The sequence below is a fragment of the Corapipo altera genome, unplaced genomic scaffold (genome assembly GCF_003945725.1).
Source record: "Corapipo altera isolate COAL_440 unplaced genomic scaffold, ASM394572v1 23, whole genome shotgun sequence".
In the NCBI taxonomy this organism is placed as follows: Eukaryota; Metazoa; Chordata; class Aves; order Passeriformes; family Pipridae; genus Corapipo; species Corapipo altera.
In genome coordinates this window covers 19,399,951-19,419,046 of record NW_020884878.1, presented here as the reverse complement: position 1 = coordinate 19,419,046, position 19,096 = coordinate 19,399,951, and the positions used below count along the sequence as shown (strand labels likewise).

General features: G+C 39.5%; 2 protein-coding genes across 2 annotated transcripts; one reads left to right on the top strand and one right to left on the bottom strand.

Moving 5' to 3' along the window:
* Positions 1-2,181: 2,181 nt before the first annotated feature.
* Positions 2,182-7,062, bottom strand: TRAPPC6B (trafficking protein particle complex 6B). The gene is made up of 7 exons (XM_027638427.1): positions 6,704-7,062; positions 6,557-6,624; positions 5,476-5,593; positions 3,860-3,943; positions 2,979-3,072; positions 2,314-2,355; positions 2,182-2,276 (listed from the first exon to the last, which is right to left on the bottom strand). The coding sequence occupies exons 1-6, from the start codon at positions 6,782-6,784 to the stop codon at positions 2,324-2,326; spliced, it is 477 nt and encodes a 158-aa protein (XP_027494228.1). The 5' UTR covers positions 6,785-7,062; the 3' UTR covers positions 2,182-2,276; positions 2,314-2,323.
* Positions 7,063-7,729: 667 nt separating this feature from the next.
* Positions 7,730-18,233, top strand: PNN (pinin, desmosome associated protein). The gene is made up of 9 exons (XM_027638419.1): positions 7,730-7,903; positions 8,126-8,197; positions 9,075-9,143; positions 10,294-10,366; positions 10,450-10,544; positions 12,494-12,575; positions 14,425-14,580; positions 14,663-14,801; positions 15,836-18,233. Exons 1-9 carry the CDS (start codon positions 7,791-7,793, stop codon positions 17,122-17,124), a joined length of 2,088 nt encoding a protein of 695 aa, XP_027494220.1. The 5' UTR covers positions 7,730-7,790; the 3' UTR covers positions 17,125-18,233.
* The last annotated feature ends 863 nt before the right edge of the window (positions 18,234-19,096 follow it).

Genomic DNA, 19,096 nt, shown 5'->3' with positions numbered 1-19,096 from the left:
TTCTGGTGCCTGAGCTTAAGCACTGCTAAGCAGTTCAACTGTATCCAGTAGGTTACTGAAACAATTATTCCAGTAAAATATAAATATTACTACTTCATGAGTAGTAATACTGTTTTTAGTAAACAGTTGCAGAAACCAGTGAAAATTACACATCTGTATTCAATGCTTTTAATAGAAGCATTTATTAACAGAATTTGTTTTCTGTATGGTTATCTTGACAAATACATTAGCTCACTTATTTACATATATATTTAACGTGGAGTGCTTTGCCAAGAGGATCAGCATCTGCTTGGTACGTACATAACTCCCTCTGATTATAATTGTCTTCAGCAATTAAAAATCCATTTTAAAGGAACTATGAATTCAGCTCATAGCAGCCAGTCAATATAGAGTATTTGCTTTCTGTGTATTGTGGAAATTATGTCCCTCCCCTCACTATTAAAAATAATCATTAGCCATAACCAGTTATTGATACATCGTTAAAATGGCTTTGAATGATTGGCATTTTTGCATCTGGAATGCTAGTCTTAACTGTCATTGAAAAATCAAAATTAGTTGCAATAACTACCAGAGTGTTATTTCTGGAGATGCAAGTAAGAGATTCTGGAGATGCAAGTAGCAGATTCTGTCCATGATGATGCCACAATGATCCCCACGGCAGATGCCTAAACATGATGACATTGAAATGTCCATCTATTAGGCACATAGCGCAAATTATTTCTAGTCTCTTTATAGTAACATTTTCAGCAGAAATGAAAGCAGAATGAGTTGGCAACTGAATAACCTGGGTAATGCAAGAATACAAGTTAGCTTACTCTCCACTCCTACAGCTCCAAACAAATCTGAGTTATAAAGGTGAACAACCACCACCACCTTCCTCTAAACTACCAGTATAAGAACCCAGTGTTTTCAATCAAACTGCAAATCCCCAGAGTACCATACTACCGTAATTACTTTCACCTCTGCTAGTTCTATAAAAAGTGGGACAGCATTCTGCTGGTTCAATTTCTGCTCTCTTTGTTTCCAAGAACTGTTAAGTTATTCAGCTACAGCTAATCTGAACTATCATTCACAGTACCTGAAAATATCAGAACTTGGTCGCATCTTAAGCTCAAGTATAATAAACCCCTGGTTATCATATTTAAAGTCTCTAGCTTGCCAGCTTTCTAGAAAAGGCTTGATCCATTATAAGCTTCAGACCTTTCCTAGAACTTACGAAAAAACAGTTTCCACTGTTCTTGCCCACCATACAACTGTACAACATACACTTCTCCCAACACGGAAGGTAGTTGTGTATCAAAGGTGTCATTTTAATATGTAAGCTCTTCTAATTAGCCTGTTATTTACTGGTCTCAAAACCAGAAACTGAATCACTATCACAAGGCATTCTCATGCTTCTAAATAAACACTGTTTCTATTGTGATGCATTTGAAAGTAAGTATAAGGCCTGAACCTGCCAACAGAAAAGTCTTAGAGCAAAATTCATTAGAAGTTTTTACAAGATATTTTCACACTTACCTATGGCAAGATATGTATTGTTATGCAAATCTTGTAACAAGTATCTAGCAAACGCCAGTGTCAAGAGTCTTGGTGTCTTTGTAGCTCTTTCAGGCCTAATCATCTTCCTGCACACACTCATTACATTAGTGATCCATAGTTAGCAATTAAAAGCAAGTACATTAATATCAAGTTTATGTACAACAAGCTAGAACAAATTTCCTTCTTGGCCAGTACAGATAACCTTAGGTGTAAAATCATTCCAACACACAAAAAAAGGTACTAATTTTAAGGAGGTAGGAGAAACTGTTTAACTATGGAGAAGTACTTGTTTCTACTGCATCATACCTACATTCCTACATGCCACGTGCCCCATTCCTACACGTGCTAATGGCTCTGTAAGAGAAATACAAAGGCAATCTCTGCTGCCTCACAGTTCAGAGTGAACAGGGAAAAACAGCAGTTGGGCGTTCACATTAGGTGACACAACACACGTTAGTTTCTTATTCCAATTTCATCTTGGTCAGGCTTTTACTCTGTTCTCAAACTGTGCCTCTGGTCTTCCAGATGTGCTCTCTTGGTAATTGAAATATTTTGCTGAAAACTTCTGAGTACACAGTTTTTACCATATGGACGTTAATACCTTGGAATACAATAAATTTCATACCAAGACACAAGGATAATGTTATTTCAATGAATATTTATTACATATTTTGGAATTGTGCTGCATACTGCTATAATTTACAAGTTATATACAAAACTGAGCCAAGATACTGAATCCATACACAAAGGATTTTTAAGGTAGATACCCAGATTTGAATGTGCTCTACATCTTCTGTATCATCACCTGAAATTTACCTGCAAAAAAAGTGAAGTCAGATCACATTATTACCATTAGAGTTATTTCTCCAAGTAACTATTTTCTTGTATTAATTTTTTTAAAGAAATAGTAAGGAACATCCCAATCTTACAGTTCAATCATAAGCAATTGTGCCATTATTTAAATTTAGCATTTACATTTTAACTCCAGCTGAAGAGCTTTTTTTTTCTTTTCTTCTTCCCTGTAAGTTGATCCATTCCCACATCACAGGAGTTAGGTCAGCCAAATTTAGAATTTGTGCAAAGTCTGTGGAAAATTTTTAATCGAGCAGTAGTTACAATGGACTATGGCTCCTGTAGGGAAATATCTTCACTTATTCAAATAGCTTTCTGGACATACATCCTTATGCATTTGATCCTTTCAAATGCAAATACAACTTTTTAGTTTTGCTTTCCACTCAACATGATGGAGGTTTATCCTCTGTCAGTATTTTCTAAATACCAAAGCATTTAGTGGAAAGCCATATCCTGAAGTTCATATGGATTTCTATAGCCCAGCAGCTTCAAACTAATTCCACCTTGATAAATGCTTATACAGTGATGAAATCAGCCAGGAAAGTTATAAAGTGAACTAGTAATTGAATACTCCAAGAACTACTTACATGCAGGCATTGATGAAACTTCAGCTGTTACAATACTCTTTATTCCCAAATTCGATAGGCCTCCTCTGATTAGTCCACAGGTAAAAGCTAAATACTAAGTACAAAGTTGCTCTTTAAGTAAGGGTAAAGGCTGAAGCTTGTTGATAAAGATTGAAACTAAGTACTCAAGCACAAGACTTAATGCTTGGACAATAAAAAGCTATGGAAGTTTTGTTTGGTGCTCAAGAGACCTTGTCAGGTCTCTAATGGACGAAAGCTCCAGTATTTGGTAGAGCAGAGCTCACAACACAGATTGGTCTTGTTAGAGGCACTATTCTGAGTTACTTGTTTCTAATTCCATTAAACCTTTAGGAATTTAATATCCTTAGAACAATATTCCTAAGACTTGGTTGAAATTAGCAAGTGGCATTAAAGTCAATTAAGGAGGAACAGTGCAAGACAGTATTTTGGCACAGACCACATTGTAGAATACAAAGGCTGGCAGATACTTAAAATATATCTTGCAAAACAAAAGAAACATCTCACCAAACACTAAAAAAAAAATCCCAAGGACACTAGCCAGCAGTAAGATGATCAAGAATTAAGAAATCATAAAATGGAACTGAATGTTCTATTTCTTACATCCACCTGAACCTAAGTCCTCTATAAACATAACAGCAGCAAGTTTCTCAACAACCATGAGTGTTACTTGCACCATAAATCAAATCCACTGTTCCAAAACAAGGTGCATTTCCAAAAAGTACACAGGTTCTGAAAACTTATCTTTAGCTGCCCTTTTGAAGAGTTTGTATCCATTCAATTACAAAATTTAAAGTTATTATTAATAGATCAAGGAAATTCAAATCAAACCGGTAGACCCCGCATATAAAATTGAAGAGTACCTTCGGTGCATGTTCTAAATACTGCTTTCCTGCAGACATTTGTGTCAAGAGACGAAATTTATTGTCTTGGAGGACATAAATACCCTGTTTAAAAAAGACAAAAAAAAAGTTGTTTTTTTTAGTTGAATGTGCAGTACCTTAGAATCAACATTTTATGTGAATACATTTGATTTGTAAATATATGTTGTTTATCGTCTTCATTTATCTTTATTCTTAGGCTGAAAAATGAAATTTTAGATTAAGGCATATGTGATTTAAGTTCAAATTGTATTATATACTTGCAAGGAATATCAAACCAAAAGGTACTTAATTATGAGTTTACAACAAAACTCCTAGATAATAATATCATCTCTAAAAAACGTTTATGTACATTTCTTCTTGGAAGAGTCCTTCCGGTGCTCAGAAACAGTAGTTCCATACCAGAAAGTCTTTAGCCATATATCAAATGCATACTGGTTTTTACATTCATATCTCAATCTTCATCTGGTATGCAATTCACTATTCTTATTCTCAAATTCAGTGGGAATTATCTTCCTTAACAGCACTACAGGTAACACACCCAGCAAACAATAGAATTAAAAGTCTGGTGTTTTCTACATTACAATTTTGTGTAACAATAATAAATTAGTATAATAAAAATAAAAGTAAATATAATAATAAATAAATTACTTAATAAATTCTGAACCTAGTATAGCTTTATCTACACCTGTCATTTTAATTTCTTTGTTAACGACTGTGCTACTTTGGAATTTCATAACCTTTGAACTTAAATGAAGGTTGCATATACAATTAAGATCTTAAGCTCAATACTGCAGCTTACTTTGAATTAAAAAACCCAGATTTCTAAGGTAATTATTATCTGTTAGAGTTATTACTTGATAAACAAATCACTGAAAAATAAAACCTACTTTATTTGGCACAATCTTTGTACAAATCTTCTTCTTACTAATTGGACACAAAAGGAAAATGGTCAAAAGATAACCAAGTCTTCATTAGGAAAAAGCTTTTTTAGTCCAGTAAAATGGCTCCTTAAATTATTTTGATCTTGCTTTAAGAACTGTAGCTGTTGATATAGGCAAGGACATGGATACAGCACAATGTCACCAACATGCAAATTTGAGAATTTTTTCAGCTGTTTCTTACACAAGTACGTTCACTAGAGTGAGCTGGCTCAACTGCTGAAACCTGTAAATATTCTTCAAAATAAAAAAATTACTTCAAGGTAGCCATTCTATTTAAATAGCTGTTAAGACAGCAACATCACATTTTCACTAGTTTTCTACTAACATTTAGAGATACATAAAAATGTTCTTGTTTAAATGTTAATCAACTGTAACCACTACCGCCCTCTATGTAACTCTGCAACAGTGCATATGAAATTCAAAGCACTGAGTCTTTTCAAACGGAGTGGCAATAAAGACATCACTAGCAATCATTACATTGTATTCTGAAGCTACATGAATATTACAAAACTCTGGTTTTTAAACAAAACAAATAAGAGGATTTTGGGTTTCTTATCAGGTAATTCATTCCAGACCAAGAAAAACAAAAATGAAATAGCAACTCAAAAGTCATATTGATTTTGTAAGTTAAATCTTATTCTACAGCATTAGTACCTGATGATTAGTCCTTAGGTTATCTATTTGTTTTTTGAATACAGTTGTCCAAAAATCTTTGCAAATGAACTTCATAATATCTAATTCGTCCTTGAACCTGGCAGTATCTTTTGTAAACCTAAGAAATAAGTGAGACATGTATCAATAATGATAGTACAAACATCACTAATTAAACAGAAAAATAAATTTTTAAAAATGGTACTATACAACATTATTTTTGAGGCTGTTACAGAAATTAGTTTTCCAACCACTGTACAGCATCATTCTAGCATCACTCTGCATTCATCATGTATTTTAACTTAAGAGCAACACAGTGTTATCTTAATATCTGCAACATGATAGCAGAATAAATTGTTTTAATTCCATGATTACTAAAGATGATTGACATACACAAAGATGCAAAGCACTCCATCAGTTTTATCTTCAATTAAACGTGTACATAGAAGATAAAACACTCATACCTATACTACTGCTTGGAAGGAATCCTTCAAATATGCAAAAGAACTCTAACACATAGGAAAAACACGTAAAACTTGTTCCTGTTTTTCAAAAAGGGAGATCAGATCTCTCTCTTGCTTATTTCAGTTTTCTCTCCCTTTATCCTCCTTGAGGGTCTTTATCTGGCACAACAGCACCACTTTGTTGAATGAAAGCATCACTTCAGAAGACCAAGAGTCTCCACACGACCCTGGAAGGAGGGTGCTGAAGTTGCACCGCGGGTCCCCAAAGGGCCCGAGCAAACAAGGCGGAAACGAGCTCGGTAGCCAAGTTAGAAGGACCGGGAGCGCTTTGCAGAAACGAAACAGAGTAGCAGCCAAACATAAAATTACGTTTAAGAAGTAAATCAGAAAGAGAGTAAGATCACGAAACGTACCAGAACTAGGAAACATGCAAAAGTCTACACAAAGTGAAACTAAATATGATTATAAGTATTAAAAGTAACCGTATACCCTGACTCAGTTTTCAAGACGAGAAGCACCAGGCAAATGCATACTCCAAAACTGTCCTGTGACTCTCAAACACAGGTGCCCACCAGAATGAGACTCCAAAATAGAAGATGCCGGGGGCCGGAGGGACTCACCTCTCGATGAGCCCCTGTCCGACGCGGAAGCCCATGCTCTCCAGCTTGGTGGTGCAGCGCCCATTCTCCTGCAAGACACAACGCGCCGCCACCGCGTCAGCCCCGGCGGCTGCCGGGCGGCCCCGGCACGGCCCCAGCCCCACTCACCCCTTCGCCCTGCTCGGCGGCGCGGTACAGCCCCGCCACCATCTCGCTGTGCAGCAGCAGGAACAGCGCCTCGTCCGCCATCGCCGGTGCCGGACCTCCGCCCCTTTCGGGCGGGCCCGGACACCGCGGGAGCTCCCGGGCGAAGCGGGGCGGCCAAACAGCGCGGCCGAGCCGGTTCTCCCCGCTGGGGAAGCACTGGGAACGGGGCTCTCGCGTTATGGGTCTGCAGAGCCCACGGGCTCGGGCAGCGCTAGGCCCAGGACTGGAGGTAAACGCGCCTCCTCCTGCGGAGCTTTTCCCGCCCGCCCTACTGCTGACAGCGGGCGGGGCGGGTGTGTATCACTGCCCCCGGGACAGCGCCCGTGCCTTCGTCTGTCCCCCGCGGAGAACCGGCAGCGGCGCTGGCTGCTGCCGGGGAACAGCGCGGTTTACAGCCTGGCCGCCGCCTCGGGCGACAGGAATAACGCCCAGTTCGGAGTTTCCCCACCGCGGGCCGGGCCGGGCCGGGCCTCTCCCGCGGGCAGGAGCTGAGGGCAGGCGCGATCTCAGCCTCAGCCAGGCCTCAGAAACGGCCCCGCCTATTGGCTCGCCGCGCACGGCGGCCTTTGATAGGGCAGCGGTGATTGGCCCCCGCCCGAGCCGCGCGCGTGCCTGCTGGTCAGCCCCATTGAGAGAGGGAAGGCAGGACGCGTCCCGGGTGGGCGGGAACGAGCGTCCGCGAAGTGGTTTTCTGACTGGGCTACAGGAAAACGACGCCCTGAGTTCTCATTGGCGCTGTGTGTGTGTCAGTCCGGCGGCCCCTTTCACTGATTCGCGGAGCTGGCACGCAGAGCCTTCCTCTAGTTGGACGGCTGGGGTGCCAGTCACCCTCTGGGTCCTGTGATTGGTGAACGCCTATGGAGATCCTTTACCTCGGGGCGTGTCCTTTTCGCTCGTGCCCGATGATTGGTGCTCAGAGGGCGCCGCCGAGTCGCGATTGGCTGTGCCGGCCTGGCCCGCGGCCGCGGAGTGGGCGGGGCCCGTTCCCCTCCCTTCCTTTCCCAGCGGTGCCTCGCGCGGGGCCCGGCCAGGCCGCGCGGCGGGCGGGATGGCGGTGGCGGTGCGCGCGCTGCAGGAGCAGCTGGAGAAAGCCAAGGAGAGCCTCAAGCACGTGGACGAGAATATTCGCAAGCTCACGGGCCGGGACCCCAATGATGTGAGGTGAGGCGAGAAGCGCCGGGCGCGCCGGTGGCCCGCGGAGGGAAGAAGGGCCGGGCGGGGGGTGCACGGCGGGCCCGAGGCGCGGGCGGCGCGGAGCTGCCCGCGGGCCCCGCGCCCTCTGTGGACTGGGCATGGCGGCAGCTCTGCCCGCGGCGAGGGGGCGCGGCCGCGGACACGTCGAGCTGGGCGGGCATCACTAACAGTGGCCGCCGTCTCTTGCAGGCCCCCCCAGAACAGGTTGTTAGCCCTCACAGGCCCCGGTGGAGGTAGAGGACGCGGGAGCTTATTGCTGAGGTAAGGAGGCGCAGAACGCGGGGTCGGGTTCCCCCCACCCGTTCCCTGGCGGTGCTGCCCTTTCGCTTTGGTGTTGCGTGTTTCTCGTTTGCCCCCGCTCCTCTCTGTACTGCTGTTTCAGTGAGCACCAGAGCTGCCCGACAGGACTTCGGTGTTTAAATTTAAAGTGCCTTTTCGTTTTGAGTTACAACAAGTTTAAACTGGTGGCCTTCCCCAACCCTTTCAGCTGTTAGCCTTAAATGTAAGGGGGGAGGGGGAACATCACATTTCGAGGGAGAAGTTGTGTTGTGTCTGGGACGTTGTCTCTTTGAAATCTGTCAGGATCAATCTCTTGGTAATTAAGAAACTGGTAGGTGCTCCAGGAGGAATGGGAAGAGTTGAAGTGGGCAGGAATTTTAAAATACGTTTAGATAAAATCACTAGTCTTTCATTGTGGCTTTTTCTTTCTTATTTCTTCTTTTCTCTCCCCACTCCACCAAGTAGAATGAAAAGGACAATTTTTGTTCAGCGATTCTTAATGGAGCATGTATTAGATTTTTCATTGAAGTTCAGTATTAAGCCACTGGTTTAGGCTTAATACATTTTGAATATGATTGCAAATGTGATCATTTGAGCATAATGGGGTCCTTGTTTGAGTGCAGCTACTCAGTTAAGTGCAGAAATTGAAGGTCCACAAGCAGTGTGTTGGACCAGCTTGGTCCACAAGCAGTAAGTTTGAACACTTTATTGCAGTAGCAATAGTAAACAGTGATATAACTGAGCAAAACTTTTGTTTACATCATGACCACAAAGCCAAAATACAGTTGAATTGTGCACCCTTAAGGTGGCTCTAAGGTTAACCTAACCTGTTCTGAGATCACAAGTGTTTTTTTTTCAGGCGTGGATTCTCTGATAGTGGAGGAGGACCCCCAGCCAAACAGAGGGATCTTGAAGGTGCATCCAGTAGGTGGGTGCAAAACCTGATGCAGAGAACTTACTTTTCAGAATGAGAATTTGTAACAGTAAATCAATAACTGTTAATAACTGATGACTTTCATGTCTTCTTTGGAGATTACATATTCAAGACTTGTTGGAATTAATTTGCGTGATAGCAAAATGATGAGATCTTTTTCATACCTTAGAGCAGTATAAAGATGGTAGCACTAATGTAATGGTATAGCAATACAAGGACACATGGAATTTTCTGTTTTACTGGATGTACAATTTGCCGTATTTGTTCTGCTTAGTAGCCATGTTTGTTTACAGTAAACATAACTTGAATTATAATTGAAATCTCTTCAATAAATTGAATGCAGGCAGTGTGACAGTAGACTCAAATTTTGAGTTTTCACATCTGGATGCAAATCTGTCAGATGTGACTGATAACAGTGAGCTTAAGTGCTGTGGGCACTTAACGTGCAGTGATGGTTCTTGGCTAAAGCAAGGCTTGCTTTGGAAATTTTGAGTTAATGGAAAGTGAACACTGGGAAAGAGGAAAGTGCTGTGCCACAAAGATGAAATTTGGCTTTGTACCATAAAGCCAAATAACTACTATTTAAATTATTTATTTTAATTTTTATTTTATTTAAATTATTTTTTTAGGTTGTTTTTTGTTAAAACCTTAGTTCATTCGTGTTCTCAGATGCTAATCCTTCTGCCCCTCTTCACTCATTTTTTAGGTGTTTGGCTAGGTAACTTAAATAGCATTTCCCATTTGAGAAATCATACCAACCTTTCTACCTCAATGCATTTCAATCTGTCGAGTGATCCCTTTATACCAGTAGCCATTTTAGAGGGGCAGCAAAAAGGAAAGTGCTAACATTTAAAACAAGAAATAAATTCCAACTGTATTCTACCATCTCAAATATGATGGTGTTGTGGAATCTTGTGTTTTACTTTACTGTGCAAGTTGTGTTAAAATTTGAACTATTTTGTCTCAGTGATTTTCACCAATAGTAGAATTTGTCTATGAAATGTTATGTACTGGTTGTTGGAAGAGTGGGGAGATTTTTCCTGGAAGTGTTGGTTCTTCTGACTTGTATTTTTCTCCTGTTAGAAGAGATGCTCTCCTAAATGACATCGTTCTCTAATGGCCACTAACACTTTTTCCTCCTCAGGCTGGGTGGAGAACGTCGGACAAGAAGAGAATCACGCCAAGAAAGCGACGCAGAGGATGATGATATTAAAAAGGTAATATACAATAAGAGGAGCTGTGCAGAAAGAAACTTACCTGCAACGTGATGAACAAAGTAGTTTGCTTTTCTTTATTGTAGCCAGCGTTGCCATCTTCCGTTGTTGCTACCTCCAAAGAGCGAACACGTCGAGACCTTATACAAGATCAAAATATGGATGAGAAAGGAAAACAAAGGTATGCAGAAATCTCTAAACACTAACATGATACTTTTGAGTGCTAGCATAGGAAGTAGCTTTACATTTAAAAAGTATAACACACAGGCTGTAATGTATCAAAGATTGTGTTGAAGAGTTACCATAATGGTGTCAAATTTATTTTAAGGAGTACTCTCTGAAAACACAGTAGTAACATGCACATTGTTTGGTTCAGGTAACTGACAAGGAATTCTGCTTCTCAGGCCCCCTACAGGAACAGGTTTGCTAATGCTGTTGTAACATTGCCTTTGAATAAAACAGAAATATATTTAGCTTCATTGGTCCATTAGCTTTTTGGACTGTTACAGCTGTCTTGGTTCATCATTTATTGTGTTGGTTGAGGGAGGCTTTTGGTGTACGTTCTTCTCCCCCCCAGCTTTTTTCTAAAACACAGTAGTTCCATCATGTGGGTTTTTTTCTCTTCTTACTTTCAGACTTTGTATTGTGTGTTCAATCTGACCTTCATTTTTGCCTGCTGCTTTTTAGATTTCTCCTATATATATATATCTCCTTTTTCCTTTATTTTATTTGTCTCAGGGTAGCTTATTAAAATTCTTGCTGAAATGCAGTTCTGTTTGTAAGCGTTGTTGGAAAAACAAGTTTCCAACTGTATCCAAACTCCTTAGACTCAATACGCTTCAGACTGCAAGTCACCTGGTGCAATAATCCATACCTCAAATAAATAGAAGAATGAAAACTGGAATAAGGATCTATAGAAGGCTTCTCTGATAAGGCCCACAAATCAACTGGTACAAAAAACTGGCACTTTTCTCGCTTCTTTTAGTTATCACACCACTAATGGTCTGCTCTTGCTTCTATTACCAGTTTCTAACTGCTTCCCTCACAGGAAGATTTTCAAAACTCTTAGTGAGCTTCCTAGAGCTTCAGGCACTAAAAGTTTGTTCCTTCAGAATTGTAGTTTTACTATTTTTCACTTCAGTAGTCTCAGGGGAGATGAGAAAACAAGTGTTGGTCTCTGTATGACTTGTGGTGGAAAGAAGTTCTTTAAGAGAACAGCATCCACTGAACTCTTGATTTTGCACAGCATCTTCTGGGATGTCATTCACATACAAATGCACTTTGAGTGATCTTTGGCTTTCAATTCTTTATTTGTTCATGTTTCTACTCTTTAATATCCAACTGCCTTTAGCTTTCCACATCAGGTTTGAGCCACCGTAGTAGAGTGGTACCTAGTGAAGACAGTAGCATTTCCTTTCTCTCCTAATCAGGAAAAAGATCAAGGCAAATAAGAGGCTCTGCCTCTTGTTGTACAGACTTAAGTTGGGATTAAATGGAAGGAGAGAAAAGTTGGAAGTTAGGAATCCAGTTCTTGTTCTGAAGAAGGGAATTTGTTGAAGAATTTGACTTATTTTTCTCAAAACAACACCTAATTGGATGAGAGCACTGGCTTCATCCCACAGTGCAGTGTCTCATTGTTAGGCAACTGTGATAGATAAGCTTTCACTCCCCTGGGGCTCCATTTCGCCTTAATCCTGTAAGCAGGTTGTGGACAGGGGAGTTTGTTTTTCAGAAAGCGCAGTGACCTTCCAGTTTGCTGCCTTATTGATAGCTCCCACTGTATTTACTTGAATCTTTTTTTCTTCAGTACTCTCTGCTTTAGGATTTTTTTATAATATTTCCTTAGTGTCATTATTTCTAGATGAAAAATGTGCAGGCTTCCAATTTTCCCAGTGCCGAGTTATGGATGAGATCTGTGTCTTACACTTAAGCAAAATGATATGTCAATGTAACTTATATGCTTGACTGTTGGCACAGTTAATATGTCTTCTGTTGCTAATGGCCTTGAGTAATACTGAGTCTTTGAAAATAAATATCTTCGAGGTGGAAAGTTTCTCTGATTGTTTATGCAAATAAAAATCTTAGTACTTGAACTGAATCTCAAATACCTTTCTGTTGTTTGTTTTTCAGGAATCGACGTATATTTGGCTTGTTGATGGGCACTCTTCAAAAATTTAAACAGGAATCCACAGTTGCTATTGCTACTGAGAGGGTATCTCATTTTAAGTTCTATCAGATTGTAAATAATAAAGCAAAATTGTGTGGTTAAGCTACTACAAATAGGAATGAAAGTTCCCTTGCAGGTGCAGCAAATTGGTGAGAGTGCATGTAGGTTTTTGTTTGGCTTAGGTCAGGGAATGGGGGTGGGAGGCACGATAGGGGCTCTAACTATGACTTTGTAACACTATTTATGACCTTTGCAGAAGTGAAAAGGTAGAGTTTGGTGGATTTTTTTTTTTAATTAATGTACATTTTTAAAACATGTAAAACACAAAATAGATTTATCTTTTTTCTTGTTCATGTTATGGAGGATCATTTCAAAGTAAATGGAATTTAATCGGGTAACTATTTAAAAGGTCATAGGGTACTTCTGGAAATAATGATGATGTGGTGTTGCTGAAGCAGTGCCTACCCTGGTGTGTTCCAGATGTTTAAATTATAACCACGTGTACAGAAATCTGGGGTTGTGTTATGCTGTCTGTTTGTCTAAAAATGCCTTCCCCTTTTCAGTGTGGATAACAAGAATTTCTTTTTTTCATGAATGAGTGTGTGATTGCACTGAAGTAAAGGCTTTGCATAGCTTAATGATTACCTCAAAAAACTTGTATATAAGATGGTGGTAACTTTATTCCTAGTATACCTTTTTAAATTATGAAGGATATGGTATTTGTTTACTGTTGCCCTAAATCCGTTATTCAGTTAACACTAATAATCTTTAGATTAAAAATAGTGTTTGAAAGTTCTCTTTTCAGCAGTTTAGTGGAAGCAGATAGAAAGTCTCTGAATTTAAAATCTTTTCTGTGTAGTGTTAGCATGGCTGACTTGCACTGCTGGTATTGATTACTTTCAGATTCAGTATTTGGGTCATTTAGCTAACTTGTCACATGGCATGTAAGACTAAAGTTCACTTTTACCTGCTTGCTTTAGAAGAAGAAACTGTTGATTAGGATGGTTCAGAAACATGGAGTCCTTATCTAATTTATAGTAGTAGGTGTTTGCACAAAGAGACCTTGAGGAGTTACTGCCCTTTGCAAAATTTTTCTGAGAATTCATATAGATATTTTTCTCTTCTTACATGTAAACTTGCTATAAATCAAAGCAGAGGCCTGAGGAGTTTTATGATAAAGCTATTTTGTTGTTTAGGCACTAAATTCTGGGGGTTTTTTAGACAATTATTGTACAATCTGAGCATATGTCAGTCTAGGGCATGAGAACAGGGCATTCCTTGATTACAGTAATATATCTAATTAGCAGTGAATATACTGGAAGTATTTACAAACTAATTTGTTTTGTTGGTCACAAACACCAGTCTGCAGTCCTTCATTTGTTTTTGGGGGAGTTGATTTTTTCTCTCATAAGCTGGAAATCTACCTGGTTTCCCTGATACCCGAAATACATTTCTTTTATTTTTCTGCCATTGAGGGGAAAAAAACCCCACAGAATATTCTGAGCTGGAAGGGACCCACAAGGATCATCGAGTCCAGCTCTTCAATGAATGACCCTTACAGGGATTGAACCCACAATCTTGGCATTATTAACACCAGGCTCTACCCAACTGAGATAATCTCAGCTTATATTGAAAATTCAAATCCAAGTGGTACGATAGAAAAGCAGACAGAAATTCACAGGGCCCCATAATTTTATTGTTAAACCAATAAAAAATTAAGCACCAGCAAGCAATGATGCTCTTTTCTTCCGTTACCTGTAATTTAGGCGATATTTCTTCATGTGTTTTTAGGAATGTCTTTAATGGTGTAAATCATTCAAAATTTTCGAGTGGACCAAACTAGAACGCCTTCTTGATGTAGGAAAAAATTCACATATTTCTTTGTTTATCTTAGCAAAAGAGACGACAAGAAATTGAACAAAAACTTGAAGTGCAGGCTGAGGAAGAAAGAAAGCAAGTTGAAAATGAGAGGCGAGAACTGTTTGAAGAAAGACGTGCTAAACAGACAGAGCTGCGGTTACTTGAACAAAAGGTTGAGCTTGCTCAGTTGGTGAGTTTTAGTTTGGTTCTTGATCTTCCGCTTGTTTAAACTATTCTTGTGTATCTCAGGATGATTTACTTTCATTTCTCAGCAAGAAGAATGGAATGAACATAATGCTAAAATAATTAAATACATAAGAACAAAGACAAAACCCCATTTATTCTACATACCTGGCAGAATGTGTCCTGCTACGCAGAAGTTGAAGGAAGAGTCACAGAAAAAGATGAATGGTAAGTGGTCTTTGTGATACAAAGGCCTTCGTTCTTACCTCCCTTTGTTTGCCGAACAAGTGGAAGTCTCTGTTTAAATACATGAATTTCATGCTTAGGACAGACTACGTGTTTTTACATGGGTGTTCATCATAAGTGAATATTACTCTTTCAGTGACTTATTTTTTTATTGGGTGTGATTTGATTCTGTTCCAAGAAGTGAAAAGATGTGTATGCACAGTCTCAGAGGTATGTGTTTAAAACATAGTCCTTTATATTAGCTTTAGTACCAAGATGTATGCCAGTGCAGTAACTTGGTCTTTGAAAAGGCAGATTCTGTGGCTTGAAAATCAAGGAAACGCAGGTGTTTACAGAGCATTTGAAAAGTGTTTTCTTGAGCACAACACTGGAACTTTATGATTTTTTTTTTTTTTTAATCTCAGTGTGTGTTCATTTCTGTTTCACAGGATGCCTGTATTTTTCTTTTGGAAAACAATTTAAAATACTCCAGTTGATGGTAGTCCTACTGTTCTTTTTTATTAAACTAAGAATATATTGGTTTGTTGTTTTTTTTTTCTTAGGAGCTTTTCTTCATTGCGTGGGGTTGGGGAATAAGAGAAGCTAGCTCACCTGAACAGCCTACAGTAATTAAGCTTTCTTAATACCTAAACAGCTTTTTGCTGGTTCTTACTGTCTTTTATTTACCTTAGGAAGTATAACCTTATTAATAGATAAATACCAGGAAAATAAGATGGTATTTTGATATGCTGTTTGTTGGATTGATTTTAAGGAAGTCAGAAGCTCTTTCTGTTAATTTAGATTTAGGACTTTACGTTCTGATACTCCACTGAGTTTACTGTCTCCTTTGCTTTGTTTTTGTAAGGTAACTAGCAGTCTTTTTCATCATGAACCAATGGCTTGCTACTTCAGAAGGAATAAGGACGCAGTATTTATAAGTTGAACAATTTGACAACTTATTAGCTCATAGTTAAAAGGAAAATAGACTTCAGTGTCTGTAGATTATCTTAACTATTATTTATGCATTTATTCCCTAGCACTCTTTGAAAGCAGGCGAAATGAATTTGCAGAACAGATTAACAAAATGGAGGCCAGGCCCAGAAGACAATCTATGAAGGAAAAAGAACAGCAGGAGGTGCAGAATGAAGAAAAGAAGGAAGAACAGAACAAGGAGCAGGAAGAGGGTAAGGTGGCTCAGCAGGTGGAAGAGATGGAGACAGGTAATCAGCACAATGATGTAGAAATGGAGGAGGCAGGGGAGGAAAAGGGAAAAATAGGTTCAGGGTCAGGGCATAGTGATGCAGAGAAAGAACAGGAAGAGGATGAACAGAAACATGTGGAGTTTAAAGTAGAGGAGACTACTGAAGTGAGGGAGAATGACAAGCAACAGGATGGTCAGCATGAGGCAGTCACAGTTATAAAAGTGGAAAGCGAAAACATTCAGCCAGTGGATAATGAGCAGGATGTGGCTGAAATGAATGAGGCAGATAGTGTAGAACCTGTAGAAAATGAAAATGGCAAAGAAGGAGAACCAGAGACAGAGTGTGATGCTCAGCCAGAAAAAGTGTGTAATGTTCCTTCTCCCAAGAAGGAGAAAGGTATCAAAACAGAAAATAAAGCTGAACTTGAAGAAACGCAGGAGAAAGCTCCTGAAGCTCAGACAGAACCTGTGGCTGAGGCTCTGTCTCAGCCACACTCTGAGCCACTACCACAGTCACCTCAGTTGTCTCAGTCCACTCAGGATATAGAGCCCCAGGCAGACAAGGATGAAAATGCTGTGGTGTCTGTAAAGGTAGTTGAAGCACAGGCAGAGCAGAATCAAACACTGAGTGTAGAAAGTAAGAGTAAGACCAGGAGTAGAAGCAGGGGTAGGGCAGGAAACAAAACTGGTAAGAGTCATAGCCGCAGCAGCAGCAGTAGTAGCAGTAGTACTTCAAGCAGTACTACTAGTGCAAGTAGTTCCAGCACTGGCAGCAGTACCAGTCGGAGTAGTTCCACCAGCAGCAGCACTACAAGTGGAAGTACTAGCAGGGATAGTAGCAGCAGTAGCTCTAGTAGTAGTGAAAGTAGAAGTCGAAGCCGAGGAAGAGGGCATAACAGAGATAGAAAGCGCAGAAGGAGCACGGACAGGAAGCGAAGGGATGCTTCAGGAGTAGATAGAAGTCACAAGTCCTCAAAAGGTGGGAGTAGAGATGCCAAAAGCTCAAAGGATAAAAGTTCAAGGTCTGACAGAAAAAGGTCAATATCAGAAAGTAGTCGGTCAGGCAAGAGAACTTCACGGAGTGAAAGAGACCGTAAATCAGACAGGAAAGACAAAAGGCGTTAACAGAAGAGACCAAGCTTCCTTAGCCTAATCTTTGCAGCAGAAGATTATTTGAGTGAAAGGATTCCTTGTAAGGAGGAAGAGAAGGCTGCCTTAAGAATTGCATGCTGTAAAAAATCTTTTGGAAAAATGCAGACTGTTTACCAGACATTCTTGTACTTTTTACATAATTTTGTAAAAGGTTACTTACCAAAATTATGTGAACTTCCTGAAAATGTAAAAATAAAAGATTAACACTCCTTTGCATCTTTTTTTTTAAATATCCTGTACTCATTAAGATCTTCTGTATATTTTAATAGGTAAACCTTTTACGTAGGTGTGAGCATTTCTTCTGTATCATATACTTTTTTTTGTAGAAATAAATGTGCATTTTAAATAAATTGTTTGAGATGTCCTGTTGACAATTAAATTCCCCTTTTTAGATCATATTTAGGGAGGCAGTATTGCAGGAAATGTAAAATTTTTGCCTTTCCCCTCTATTCCTTGCAAGAATGGGAATTGTAAGACCTAGTATGGCAAATAATCTCTTCAGTGCTGGTCAGGAAGGAAAAGTAATTGGTTTGGATCTATACTTTTTGCTTTCTTCTGTAATCGCAAGCGCTTAGTCAGTACTATCTTCCAGTCTTATAAAACCTTCCTGTCCATAGGCAAGCAGTGATTAAATGGGAATGTTAACACTGGCCAAGATATCTCAAGTCAGTCTGGAAAACCACTCTTATCTGCCTTCTACAGGTACTTTGCTAGTATTTACATCTGTATTCTGGAGACAGTTAGTCTGTTCAGTGATGATCCTTGCTTGGTGGCCAGTGGAGGAAAGAATTCAGCTTGCTTCTCAACCAGGGTTCTTTTTATTTTAGTTGCAGACTAATCTTTGATCCCTTCATACCACTAGGAATAATTACATTGCAGTGTTGGAGTTACCTGGGACTACCTAATACTAATGTTTTGTGCGTGCAAGAATGCTTTCTGAATGTATTTAATAAAACTTAAAGTGGTATGGTGTTATCTCTGAAGGTGAATACTGGTTTTATATAATTTTGTATTGAAAACAATAACATCTGTTGCTTTGTTCTGTACATGTGCAAATAAATGTTGCTTTGTAGACCACTCTCGATGCCTGTGATATTTTCTTTCAACAGGTGTATTACCTTGATCTTTCTGCATTTAAAGCATGAATTGTAATTACAGGTGACTGTACCTTACATGCTCCATATTCAAAATTATTCTTAAAGGCTTTAATGAATTGTCTATTAACTGAGTATGAAACACGCTATAATCTGTGTTGTTTTGACAGGAGAGAATTCTATTATTTGATATGCCAAATCACAGACTAGAAAGATTTCAATATGGAAAGGACATGTAAGCTTATTTTAGTGTACAAAATGCCATATACATGCCATGTTTCTGCAACACAGAGCAGACTTTTGCAAAGTTCTAGTTTGGAGTATGTCAAGTTTTGGATTTTTCATCTGAACTCAAGAGTAGTGACAGATTTTTGTGTTCTGAAGTGCTGAATGTCCTGACTTCAAGCAATGTGTCTAGCAGGGGATGGAGTGTCCTTTCAGCAAATTAGACACAGTGGGAAAACTCCTCAGGCTTCCTCTTTTTCAATTAATTCAATACTTTATTCAGATTCTTCAGTCCATATCCTATCTGCCTCTACTTCTCTACAAGAGTGGTTTTTAGTTCTTGTCAGTAGTTTCCAACCACATTTCCTTTCCTTCAGAAGAATGTCATCATTTAATGTGCTGTCTTTTCTGAAGGACAAGCTAAAGTTCAAATGCCTTACTGAACATATTAAACCCAGCATTTTACCAAAAAAAACCAAAGTCTTATACTGAGTAGATGTTATTAGTTTGCATGTTTCAACTAACTTCACATTTCAGATTGCCTTTGGAAGCCATTTCAGTTTTGTCAATTATATTTTTTACCTAACTGAGTATTTTTGAGGTTTCTTATTTTGAGCTTATGTGAT